The sequence below is a fragment of the Oenanthe melanoleuca genome, chromosome 2, assembly GCF_029582105.1.
Source record: "Oenanthe melanoleuca isolate GR-GAL-2019-014 chromosome 2, OMel1.0, whole genome shotgun sequence".
Classification (NCBI taxonomy): Eukaryota; Metazoa; Chordata; class Aves; order Passeriformes; family Muscicapidae; genus Oenanthe; species Oenanthe melanoleuca.
Genome location: NC_079335.1, coordinates 18,745,282 through 18,757,931, shown reverse-complemented (window position 1 = coordinate 18,757,931; position 12,650 = coordinate 18,745,282). Strand labels below are relative to the sequence as shown.

At 39.8% G+C, this 12,650-nt stretch overlaps 1 protein-coding gene across 2 annotated transcripts in view; it reads left to right on the top strand.

Annotated features, from left to right (window-relative positions):
* OXR1 (oxidation resistance 1) overlaps window positions 1-12,650 on the top strand; it is a 260,194-nt gene that overhangs the window by 28,060 nt on the left and 219,484 nt on the right. For both annotated transcript variants that reach the window (XM_056482982.1, XM_056482986.1), the window contains exon 2: window positions 4,712-4,790. In XM_056482982.1, the coding sequence (XP_056338957.1) occupies window positions 4,774-4,790 (17 nt within the window). In that variant the 5' untranslated portion in view covers window positions 4,712-4,773. The remainder of the gene's footprint in view (window positions 1-4,711; window positions 4,791-12,650) is intronic.

The following is a 12,650-nucleotide window of genomic DNA, read 5'->3' as shown; positions in this document are numbered from 1 at the left end:
TTGTGTAATTCTATAAGAACATCCTTTGCTGTATTTTTTTGCTATAATACAATTGTTTCTTAACTGGAAATATTTTTATTCTTGATCATTGTTCTCAGATTTGCATGGTTTTAAGTAGTCAGTGTGAATCTCTGTAAATGATACTTAAATATATCTGGGACAAATTAAAAGGTTTACTGAGATTTTGTGCCAGTTTTAGTGGCACCTTTAAGACATTTTAGAAATCAGTATTGCTGTTAAGAAGGTTATCATTTTGAAAGTCATAGCTTTCAGAATTTATCTCCAAGTAGATAAATGATATTTTGCTTCTCCTTCTGTCAAGATGGCTGTTCACAAGAAAGTTAGAGTGATTCTCCAACTTTGTTCTGTGAAGAGTATTTTCCACCAGAGAGAGAGTAGGTTCAGCTGAAAGGCAGCACTTGACACACAGTTACCCTCAATAAGCCAGTGAAATGCTATGGGAAACATTTCTGTGCATAACCAGAAACTTTCTGTGCAAAGGGAAAAAGTCCAAGGCTTGAATTAGTGTTTCATTTAATGTATTTGGTTACTATATCAGTCTTTTCTTTTTTTCCAAAAAGGATATAGTTGTGCCTGGAGGAAAAGGAAGTTGATGAGGCCAGCAAAGTTTCTGCTGAGATAGGTGGCAGTGCTGGGTTAATGGTTGAACTTGATCTTAAAGGGTTTTTCCAACCTAAACAATTCAGGGATTCTGTATCCAACACCTTCCTCTTCCTACTTCTGCACCAGTCACCTTCAAGGGAAGGGAACCTGCTTCAGCTACTCATCAATTTTATATCTGTTGGTTTCCCTCAAGTAGCTTGTCCTATTTCCTGAGAACTTCAGTACCTTATGTCAATCCCTAACATTTTTATTTATACCAAAAAGAGACAGAAAGCATCAGAACCCTTCAGTTAAAAGTTCTTGCAAACATAAAGGCAGTCCTGCCTACTAATGTAAGATGATTATGAATGATGTTCTCTAGTGGAAATGGAGAAGACTATCAAATGATTGAATAAATTTGGCTTAAAATTTTCAGTGTCAAAGTTCCACTGATGCTCACAGGATAATAAGCGACTGTGCCATTTTTAAATATGGCAGCTGGACTTCTGGTCACAACTTAAATGCTTCTGAAAATTTAATTTTGGAGCTTGAACCTTGTTATTTCTAGGAGAAAAGGAATGCCTGACTCAGATCGCTTAGCACATTTACACCATTAGGCTCCACATTGTAAAATCAGCTGCCTGAATGGCTTGAGACAATTCATGCACTGGGGCAGAGGCTGAGTTGCAATCCTTAATCTCATCCATGTTTCATCTCTGAGCTGCATATCTGCCAGTGTAGGCACAGCCTCTGGTTAGCCTGACAATCACAAATTGGGAACTGGAGGGTGACTCCTCAGAACATGCAGGGCATGTGTGTGCCCCAAATCCATTGATGTTCAATTGGAGTGGACACTTGGCCTACTTAAAGCCTTTAGAAATTCCCAGTCAAGACAACTAACTGGAAGCAGGCTTTTGTTTTGCTCTCAATGTAGAGGGACTGGTGTTAGTAAGTGGCAGGGAGAATAATGGCATGGGAAAGAAATTGTACTTCAGGCTGATGATACTTGTGCTTGTTGCCCAGCTGCAAGGCTGTGGTGCTGGAACAAGAGGGCATGGAAAGGAAGGGGGAGGTTCCCTTCAACTCCTTGCAGCTGTACAAGCTAAGGAGACACACTGAAACAACAACAACAACAACAAAAAAGCCCTACACAAACCAAGAAAGAAAATGCTTTAAGAGCAGCTGGTAAATTGAGACAAAAATGTCATTGCCCCAACCCATAATGAATATAGTGCTGTGAAAATGCTGCTTCCTCATCTGGAATTAACAAGACATTTCACCTGGTGTCATTTTATCTGATCTGACATGGAGACGTGAAGTCCCCCAGAGCATCTTACAAATTTAGAAGGGAGTTTGTGGACAAAAATTCTCCTGTCTGTCAAGGTCATGCAATCACAGCTTCTTCCTGATGGACAAAACGTTTGCATTTAGCTATCCCATTTACATCTAACAAATCAACTAAACTAGGATAGAAGGTTTGAATTTGTAAGCTATTTTTGCTTTAAACTGAACACTTGAGAGAAGGGCAGAAAAGCTTCATTACCATCAATATTATGCATTCTGAGGGCAGTGGGTGTGTGCAATGACAATCACAAGGGAGGTGAGCCAGGGCTGGGAGCTGCTGCATTCTCCTGGGATGGACCTGGTGGCAGAAGCTTCAGGCTGGAAGAGCTGGCACATGCCTGCACTTTCCAGGTGCTACCTAGCTGCTCCTTAGGCAAGGATGGACCAGAGTGCTGTGAACAGGTGGTGCAAAAGCTGCTTGATTTGTGGAGCTGGGAGGGTGCAGGGCATCCAGAGCACTGCCTGGGCTTCTCATCAAGGTTGGTCTTCCCAGTTTGTGCAGCATTTTGAGTCTCTGCTCTCAGTTCTGCTGGGAGTGTCTGAATCCTGCTTTGGGAGGGCAAAGCTGCTGGGGAGCAGCAGTGTCAACCTTGCCACAGCTATTAGCACAGCAGAGCATCTCTGCTCAAACTTGCCTGCAGTAGTGTGGAGGATGTACAGGGGTGGTCTCACATCCCACAGGGCATGTTCCACACTGGTGCTGAAGCCCTTTGCACGTTGGAGCCCTTGACTTGGGGGGCACATCAAGGGAGGCTACTGCTGGCCTGTGTGGGGCTGCAGAGCCATGGGGCTCTCCTGGGGACCCACACACTGAGTGAGGCACTGACTTGCCTGGGGAAGGAGCTGCTGGAGGGCAGTGCTGCCATTGAGGGGGACCTGGGCAGGCTGAAGGAATGAACCCTCCTGCAAAGTTCAGCAAAAGCACGTGCAAGGTCTTGCCAATGGGGTGAATAACCTTGTGTAAAAGGGTGGGCTGGGGACAGAATGCCTGGGAGGCAGTGATACAGAAAGGATCTGAGGGGCCTAGTGAGCAGCAATTTGCACAAGAACCAGCAGTGTGCCTTTAGAGCAGAGAAAGTCACCTGTTTGCCTCAGCTGCACGGGCAGAAGCTTAGCCAGCAGATCAGGGGAGATTCTTGCCTTGTACCTGGTGTTTGTGAGACTGACTGTGGAGCACTGCATCCAGTTTTGGACTCCCCTCAACAAGAAGGATGTCAGCTTATGGAGACCAAATGAGGTGGCCAAGGGACTGTAGCAAATGGCATTCAGCAGAAGGTGAGAGAGCTGATTCCACTCAGGGTCAGAGGAGATGGCAAGAGACCACCTTAGTACTGTCAACAAGTACCTGAGTGAAGGGTAGAGAGGAGCTGGAACTAGATTTTTCTTGGAGGTATGCAGATAGGATAAGAGGCAGTGCACACAGGGTATAGTATGGAAAAGTCATTACATGTTAGGAAAAATATTTTTACCATGGTGGTGATGAGTTACAGGAACTGGTTTCCAGAAGAGGTTGTGGACATGTTCAAGACCCAAGTGGACACACCCCTGAGCTACCTGATCTAATTATACTTGCTTTGAGCTGAAGGCTGGACTAGGCTGTTTCCCTGACCTAATTGTTCTAATATTCTGTAATCTCATATTTTTATATAAAAGTTGGAATTTATTTGTAGTAATACTACTGCTAATTCCTGAGGTCTGTATTAAGTAGACCCCAACCAGGAAATTTCTTATTTATAATAATATTTTCTTTCTGGAAAAATTACTAATTTACTGAGATAGTCATGCAACGAATAGAGCACCAAAACACAGTTAAGATACAAATTTGTATAGCTTTGTGCAGACTGGAAATTCAGGAAGACTGTAGGTGGCTAAGCTGAAAGGATAGTGCAGGAGGGAATCTTTCCTAATGACTTGCAACTGTACTGATTACTAAGGAGTGGAAGGATCTGTGTCTGCCCAATCAGTTTGGTGAATATAAAAGAGTGGCCACCAGCTACAGGTAGAACTTTGCAGTTTGAGTTAGAGCATGAGATCAAGAGTCTGCTGGCTGTGCTGTGAGGAGGTGAGGGACATTTGGTCATGTAGGGGACAGATTTGGTGAGAAGATGAGTAAGGGACAGCCAGGGTAAGGTGGCTGGAAAAGGGACAGCTTGGGGTTAGCCAGTTGTACAGAGTGAAAGAAGGAGTCAGAGCTGTGTGGAGCTGCCTGTAAGACAAGGAATCAGTGCTATGTGGAGCTGCCTATAAGAAAAGGAGTCAGAGTTACCTGAGAGAGGCCTATGAAAGTAGGACTGAGAGTTGTAAGGAAAGAAGTTCATTAAGAGAAGGTGTGTGTAATTTGCTGCTAAAGGACTGGTGGAGAAGCCAGCTGTGTCTGTCTCAACATAACTGCTACAGGAGACCTGTTTAACTGCTTTAGAGCACATGCATTTCACTTGGGCATATGAATTTCACTGTAAAAGGCAAGCACTTTTAGATGTTGCACTATCATATAGTGTTATGCCTGACTCTTGTTGAGCAACTGCTCTAATCATGTTAGATTTAAGCTCTACTAGTAGGAAATGATCTTGGGGTTTTTTTAACCTTTTATCTTGTTTGTTAGCCTTTGCATACTTTTGCTGACCATTCTTTATTTCTGTAAAATTGCCAGGTATTCTCTGAAGTATCACTGGATGACATTTATTAATGCACTTACTGTTCAGTATATTAAAATCAAGGTCCTGAGTTTCTTGGTTTAAAAATATCTCTTTTTCCTCTCATCCAGGTCAATGTAAGCAGCCTGTGCAGAGCACTGCGTTCATAAATGTGAAACAAGCCTGCAGCATCATGTTTGGCACTAAGAGGTCAGTTTCCATTTTTGTTAAGCTTTTCATCTCAAAAAACCAAAATAGCATGGCTGTTGTGACAAATATGAATTTTTTTGTATTTTCTAAGAATATGTTTATACAAAACAGATCAGCTAGATATGTGACTTTTCCTGTTATAATGGTTTTCTTTGCTGTAAAGCTCTTGTCTACTTTGTTGGGTACATGGCATGAAGGCCAGGTAGCCTAAATGGTAAATAGCATCCCCAAGGCAAGAATGCTAAAAAATATACTGTGTTAGTGCTGGAGGACATCCCTCCTGCTTTCTAGCATGGAAAATAACACCAGGACAACAAAGGACAAGTTGTAAGATAAGTTCTTCTCTGTCATTTTAGGGAGTCTGTACTGGTATAAGGTAACATCCATCTTTTACTCTCTGTGGTTCAATGTTGTACCACAAGTGTTTAAAAAAAAAAAAAAAATCAATGTTTTTGTGTCCATGGCATCCACTCCCTGCATCTTTGATGATCAAGTGATCTGTATCTGTCATCAGGCAGTGTGTTCCTGCTTCCCCCACAGTTCCTCAGACACACCAGCCCCCATGGCACCCAGAGGGACCCTGTCAGGCTATCTGCAGGGCAGTGTGATTTCCCTGCATAACAGAGATTCTATAGACTATTCCTCTCATTGTGAGTTCCCTGGTTTTTGTGCTTGTTGGAAGGCTTTTGGGTTTTAGTAGAAGCTAGTCAAAGACTTCAGCACCATGCCCCAGTTGCTTGGCAGCCTTGAGATGTCTGCCCTGTGCAGTGGCAGGGCACCTTTAATCTGGTACCTGGAGAAATGCCTCATTCCTCTGAATTGTTGAGAAGAGGGGAGGTTGCCTTGCCCATAAGAGGCATGTATGAAGCAGCATCTTGCATGTCTGCATGTTTGCAGAGGTGGAAAACAATAGGAAAATCAGCTTGGTTTTCTGAAGCTCCTTCTTGAGTTGCACAAGGCTGCAGTGTGAGCTGCCAGGGGCTCCCTGTGCCCTGTGCCCTCATGGCCAAGAATTCAGCAGGGAGTTTTGGGTCTTGACAGCCCACTCTAGACTGTTATCTTGTATACAAGATGCATGTGCAATACATTTTTACAGTATCTTTCCAATAAAAGAAAATTTTGTATTTTTAGATGAGGACAGAATCTGTTGTTTTGTCAGTGTGATGAGTTTGAGATAATGGCTGAAGAGAGTACAGTAATAATTACCAACTCCTCATTTGATGATTTCTGCTTTTAATTAGTTGTCTCTGCAGAATATTAACACTCAAATAAGACATTCTACCAAGTGAAATAATTTATTATATTACATTATATTAGGTGGGTTAGTTGTTTTTTCCAATGTGTAGTTTAACCTCTTATGAACACTCTGGCCTGGCCTAAACATTTTTTTTTTTCCCTTCTAGGATCACCTCTTTATCTTTTCTTAGTGTTATAAAACAATGATAAAATTAAGAATTGTGTTTGATTGTTAGGCTTGAAATCTCTTTCTTTTCTTTTTCCTCACAAATTTAATCTGATTACTATGCAAATGAAAACTCCCCATAAAGAATATTACAGACAATGTGAAATTCTCCTCAATATCTGCAAACAAGGCTTTATGCAAAAAGAGGTGCATTTGGGGAATGGAAGCTCTTTGTTTCTCCACTGTATTGTGTTCTGCTGTGTCTCACTTTATGCAGACTCACTTCCAATAAATAAAGGATGTTTTACCTTCTGGAGGGCAAGAGTCATGGGGGACCTCCATAATAGTAGCCTTCCATTTGTAGACTGGGACATGACATCAAGTAGTCTTGAGATTGGTACCATGTTATAGTTAGGCAGTGATTGAGTACTTGTCAGATGTTTTGTTCTAACTATCTCAGTGCATTTTTAATTTAATTCTCATAGAAAACTATTTATTGTGACCAAGAATCTTGAGATTCTATTGATAATTTTTTAAGGTTATAAACTCTTATAAATAATCTGCTTCTATTGAGAGTTTTTGAAATCTTGGTTCGATACATTAGTTCTGTTCCTAAAAGTAAATACTATATTAATTTGGAAATATAATAAAGACCAAATGTATTTTTCTGGAGGAAAGGATGACTTAAGGTTTATTTTCTTGAAAAAAATTGGTTTTAATTAGTTCTAATAATACATTACTAATTATTATCTCCATGAAGCTTTTCAGGAAATTGCATAACTTTGACTCAAAAATGGAGTTATCTCCTATCACTAGGTCATTGGGAGTTATCAGGTGTATATAGTATCGCAACTGCTTTTTCATTGATAACTTTCTCTTGATTTTGCATATGAAGTTAATTTTTAGTGGGTGATCCTAGTTGGATGGGCTGGTAAAAGTGGCTCTCCAACTGCAACAGGTTTGACAAGCTGTGTATGTGGTGCAGATATTTCTCAGCTGCTTTGTAATAGACTGTGTTGTTAATGTGAACTGACATAGCTAATGAAGAGGTGAATTCCTCTTAATTTCAGTTTAATTTGAGAGCTCATCCCATGATTTTACATACTGAACTGTTGTGGTGTCTCTGTGTTGTTCTTGTATTCTGCTCTCATCTGTTTCTCTATCGTGCTAATTTTTCCTCAATTAATTTAATCTACAATAAACGCTAGCAAGGAAATAGCAGAGGTCACTACATATACCAATGAGTTACTGAGTGATTTATTATTCATGTTGTGTACTTACTTCCGTATTTCAAGAGCAATTTCTGGTACCACTCTCCTCATGTGGAAGGCAAAAGTATTTAAGTAACTTTAGGGAAGCGATTTTTTTACTTTGTGTGGAAGATGCTCTGCAAAGATAAGCCCAAATCAGTGCATCCCCAGGATCTGCAAGGTCTGTTTGACTGTCTACCTACCCCTGTTATTGTGATGTTCAGGAGTATTCTTACTGCAGTTATTTGTGTTCTGCAGTTTGGAAACCTTGTGTTATATAGCTCATTTCAACTGTGTCCATGTAATGGAGAGTATTTCTCCTGTCTGGCATGCTCAGTTTTCTTTTCCTTCTCTAGCCTAGTTTGGAGTGCTTCAAAAGATAGCCTGAGTGACAAATCCAGCCCTCAGAGCCAAGCCATGTGGTCCCTAAATGAGTTTAGCAGACTGAAAGAATTAATTGTGAGAAGGAGGATGTGAGGAGTACAAGGACATTTGTCAGAGTGTGTGTGTGATACTGTTCCATTCCTGGAGCTGCATCCATTTGTCCCTTTGCTGGAGAGCCTTGCCCATGGTGTATATTTGAGTTGGTCTTGCAGACAATACCACACTGGTCCTGTGAAGTCCACTAGTACCTCTGGCTAATTAGAAATTAGCTGCCACATCCAACTCTGTTTCCTGCAATGAGTATGGTGCCTCCTCCTTTAGTCTGAACCTCAGGAAGGTCCATAGAGCTAGGAGTGGCTCTTGTGTGATCTGCTGCCAGCACTTAGGCTGCTGAGGGGTTTTACCTGATTTAACTCAAACTATTTTGGCAAAAGAAAGGAAAAGAAAAGGGGAAAAAAAAAAAACAAACCTCTGATTTCTAAGGACCCTGACTGCCCTGATATGAACTCAGCCTTTATTTTCTGTACTCTTCCTTGTGGAGAGCATTTTATTTATAGGGTGTGATTCCAGCCTGAGGCACTGTGGCCAATGCAGCTGGTAGCTTCTGCTAGGTGCTGATGGCTGGTTTGGTGCTTTGTGATGGTGGGCCAGGTCAGTCTTGGCCAGTGGCCCAAGAGTTTCATAACACAGCAGTCGTTTCTGGAGGCAAATAGTTTTCTTTCCAAATCATACTCCAGTCAGCCATCCTGGAAAGCTGTAGTCAATTTTCTTAGGCCAGGTCTGTCAGAAGCAATTTGAGTCCTCTGATAAATAGAAAACAAACCTTTCTTCCAGTGTCTAATCATATTGCTATATTTATAAACTTATATAATAGTTAAGCTGGACAAATATTATGATTAGTATAGGAGGATGATGAGATTTGGAAAGACATGTCAGCTTTTTAGTTACTGAAAATTACTGACTTCCTCGTATCTGGTTTTGATTAGAAAGTCAAGGAAATAATATTTACTTATGAAGTCCTGATATGAACAGACTTCAGCATTTTCAAGATTATCTTGAGGATGATATAAACCTACTTTCTTCTTTTCTTATTGTTGTGTGGAGACTGTTTACACAGGGTTTCTAAATTTTGTGTTTTTAATTGCATTAGTCCTGGACTATTGCTGCGCTTTTTCTGATACCCCTGCCAGGTTCTAAAGCCTTGCCAGTGGATGCCCACAAAGCTCTGTCTATTACTGAACACTAGGAGCATATGCCAAAGTTTTTTCTTTGGTATTTTGAAGTGTACAAAATTTATCTGGTTTGACCTAAATTCACATAGTGCTCACCATCCCCTTTCTATTGCTTTTTAATTGGCAGTGACGTTCCTTGAATGAAGCTATAACATACTTTGTGTCATTTTCTCTGTTACAGAATTAACTTTTTTATTGCTGAACATTGTTATGGTAGTGAACTGCAAAAAAAAAAAAATCTTCTTAAGTTTACAACCAACTACAAAATAGTGCAAGAAATTAAAAGTTCATGTTTCATTGCTTAGGGATCTGGAGGCTGACTAATGTAAAATGATAAGGCAGCTGTGAGACTTGGATTTTATTCAACCAGAACAGGCACAGTCTAGAACACAGATGTACATGGGCAATACAGTTTGTAACAGGCCCACATGGGGGTACAGAGTGGGGAGCAGAGAACTTGACACTGTGTAAGCAGCAGCCAAAACACTGATACGTTATCAACAGTTTTTTAATTACAAATTCAAAACACACCACCATATGGTCTGCTGTGAAGAAAATTAACTGCATCCCAGTCCAACCCAGTATGATGTCAAAAGCCCAATCAGTGTTCATGTGCTGAATCTTAAGCTCCAATAGAATGATTGTGCCTATAACAAAAGATTGAAAAGACATTTTTAGTTTAACAATCCATCCAATAAAAATTTGTCTTCCTATACATACAAATGAACTCACAAAATTTTTGCAACTGTGAAACAGCTTTTAAAAATTTTCTGTAAGCAACTGCATCCCTAATTAGAGAATGTGAATTAATACCTGAATATATTGTACATTTTACGTAATGAAAACATGAAATAAATCTAACTATGTTTAAATTTTTCTAGGCTGTTAATATGTTCTCAATTTTATTTTTACCAAATTTTATTCCACAACAAGACTCTACTCTGCCTCATGTAGAACCTTTCAAAGGCATTTACATAAGCTAACCAGCTAACTTGGCATGTATATTTTGTTAGAGAAAGTAATCTCTATTTCTACACCAACTTCATGCTGTAGGTCTAATGCTCAGAAGTATTTAATTATCTTAATGTGTTTATTTGCTTTATCTTGGAGTTTCTTTAGAAATGTCTGATTGTTGATTATTTATAGGGTGACAGCTATAACCTTTAATACCACGAGTTCCTTCTTCAAAAGGAAGAAGCTTTCAAAGGCTGGCACTTGAAAATACAAAGAGGACCTAATATCTGAGTGATGGGATTGGTTTTTGTTTGTTTTCTTTGCAGTGGAATGAAAAGTGTTTATTTGTTTTTCAGTTGATCTCAAGCAATAAATGTGTGAGCAAAACTGCAGACACCTTTATTGTGGTTCCAGATCCTTTATGCTTTAGAAGATTCAGGAGGCACAAAATTTCTGAGCAAGACCTTTACTGTGTGTGTGGCTTGGCTTTTTGCTATACAAGGATGTGTTTCCTGTTACACCCTGCTCAGGTTCCTGCTGAAGGGCAAACTGCTGCCTTTCCACAATCAGTGGAATTCTTTTGCTTCTATTTTAGAAATCAGGATTTCACATGGATTTCCTAATAATGCTCTTTAAGCAAGAGTATGCAGGATGAGGAAAATGTTTGATTTTTCTTTTCAAAAAGTGCATTTGGGAGAAAAATATGCTAAGGTGTAAACTGAAGGTCAGCCTTGCTGAATGGTGGAGTCAGTTGAAGGTACTCATGCCCCAGTTCTGTCGTTTCTTTAGGCACAGGAAAGCATGGAGAAATTTCCCAGGCAAGGATGAACTTTTCCTCATGCTCAGATTTCATGCTGATCTTGGGCCTCAGTGCCCTGCAGATATCTCCTGTTAGTGGTACATATCTAGTCTTAGCAGAGCTGTTCCTGCTGGCTGCAAAAATAGCTTAGTAGCATTTCTTTGATTCTTAGGGAATAAAGTCTGTAGATTAGAGAATTATCATAACTACTACATTGTGAAGTTTACTCTCAATTTGAAACCACTGTTGTTTAATTCCAACTTAAATGTGAAAAGCTCACATGTGACAATCAGCACCTAACAGAACTAAGTGACATCATCCAACCTCTGCTGCATTTTCATGTGAAAGAAAAGCTAAGCTGGTGGTCAGAAATACATTTTCTCTCACAGTTAGCTTGCCAGATACAACTCTGAAGCAGAACTGGTATCATATAATGAAAGCAATTGCTGTGTCTTACAGACTTTTTCAGATGCTTCTGGCAATTACATAAATTCTCAGATGTCTCCCTTTTCTTGGATGCTTTTTTAAATCTCTGCCCACAAGGACAATGCTGTACCAGACCAAAAGACTTTTCTCCCTGTTCTTTATTTAACAGAAATCCAAATATCCTGATGAAAACCAAACTTCATTTCACAATGTGATGTGTCTGCATCCTGCTTTTATGTGTATAAAATCCTCAGGATAAGTTTTCAGCATGGTGAAAAGTAGATACCTGCACAAGTCCTATGCTTTGTTAATGGGATTTGTTTATGCTGCTCCCTGATAGATCAGCAGTATGAATGTTTAAAAAGGTATTTTATTATGGTGTTACAGAAGGCACTTTGGTAAAGTGTGCTCTGATTCTGTATTCAGCAGCATGGGTCAGGCCCAGGGAATGGGACCAGCTCACAGTCTGTCTGTGCTCTATTGCTGCAGATAGTGGTCATGGGCTGTTGGCTCCATATATATGTGGCCATAAATTGCCTGTTTTGCTGACACTTTAAAGTAAATGAAAGAAAGCATCAGCACTGCTGGCTTTCTGGCAGAAAGCCTAAGAACAACTTGGTATGCCTTGTGTGTCTAATGCCACTTCAATGGAAAGTTTTAATTAAGTGCATGTCTATGTGTGCAGGGGAGAAATCAAAGGCTTTTGGGAAAGAGTGTATCTGCTCCAGAGTCATTGAGGAGCAGTTTGGTGGGAGTACTAAAAGGCTTTCAATTAATTGGGAAATATTTTCTTGAATATTATCTGAAAGGACAAAAAAATTGGTCTGAAAGGAAGACTATAACATTATTCTGTAGATCTAACCCATATATATATACTATACTTGTATGGAGCAAATGGGTTAGATACATGTCATGGTAGTACAAGTTAGAGGAGTAGGGCTTGTAAAATTAATCTGATATGCTGGATTTCATTAAGCTCCCTAATTGTAATTATTAGAAGAGCACTGGAAACTGGCTTGCCTGCAGCCAGTGTTTTTGATTTGTCCTTTGTTGCAATTTCCAAGATTGAAAGCATCCAAAAATTCATTAATACAAGTAAAATTTTTATAGCAAGTATTTTATAACTAGGTAGCCATAGTTGAAATTGAATTTATCACATGGAAATTTTAGCCCTATTTCCTTGTTCTTACAGTTACAGGCAAAAAAAATGCACTCAGTTCTTTTCAGATTGTCTAGAGGGATTGCTCTTTATGAAAAAGAGAAGTTCTGATGAGCAGGGATAATTCATTTACCACTATATATGGTCCATGACTTATTTTGGATAGTGCTTGGTATATAATTTATTGTTCTATCTGTATTACAGCAAAGCTCAAAGGGGGCAACCCTTTTTTTGCACAGGGCTCTTTGTCATAT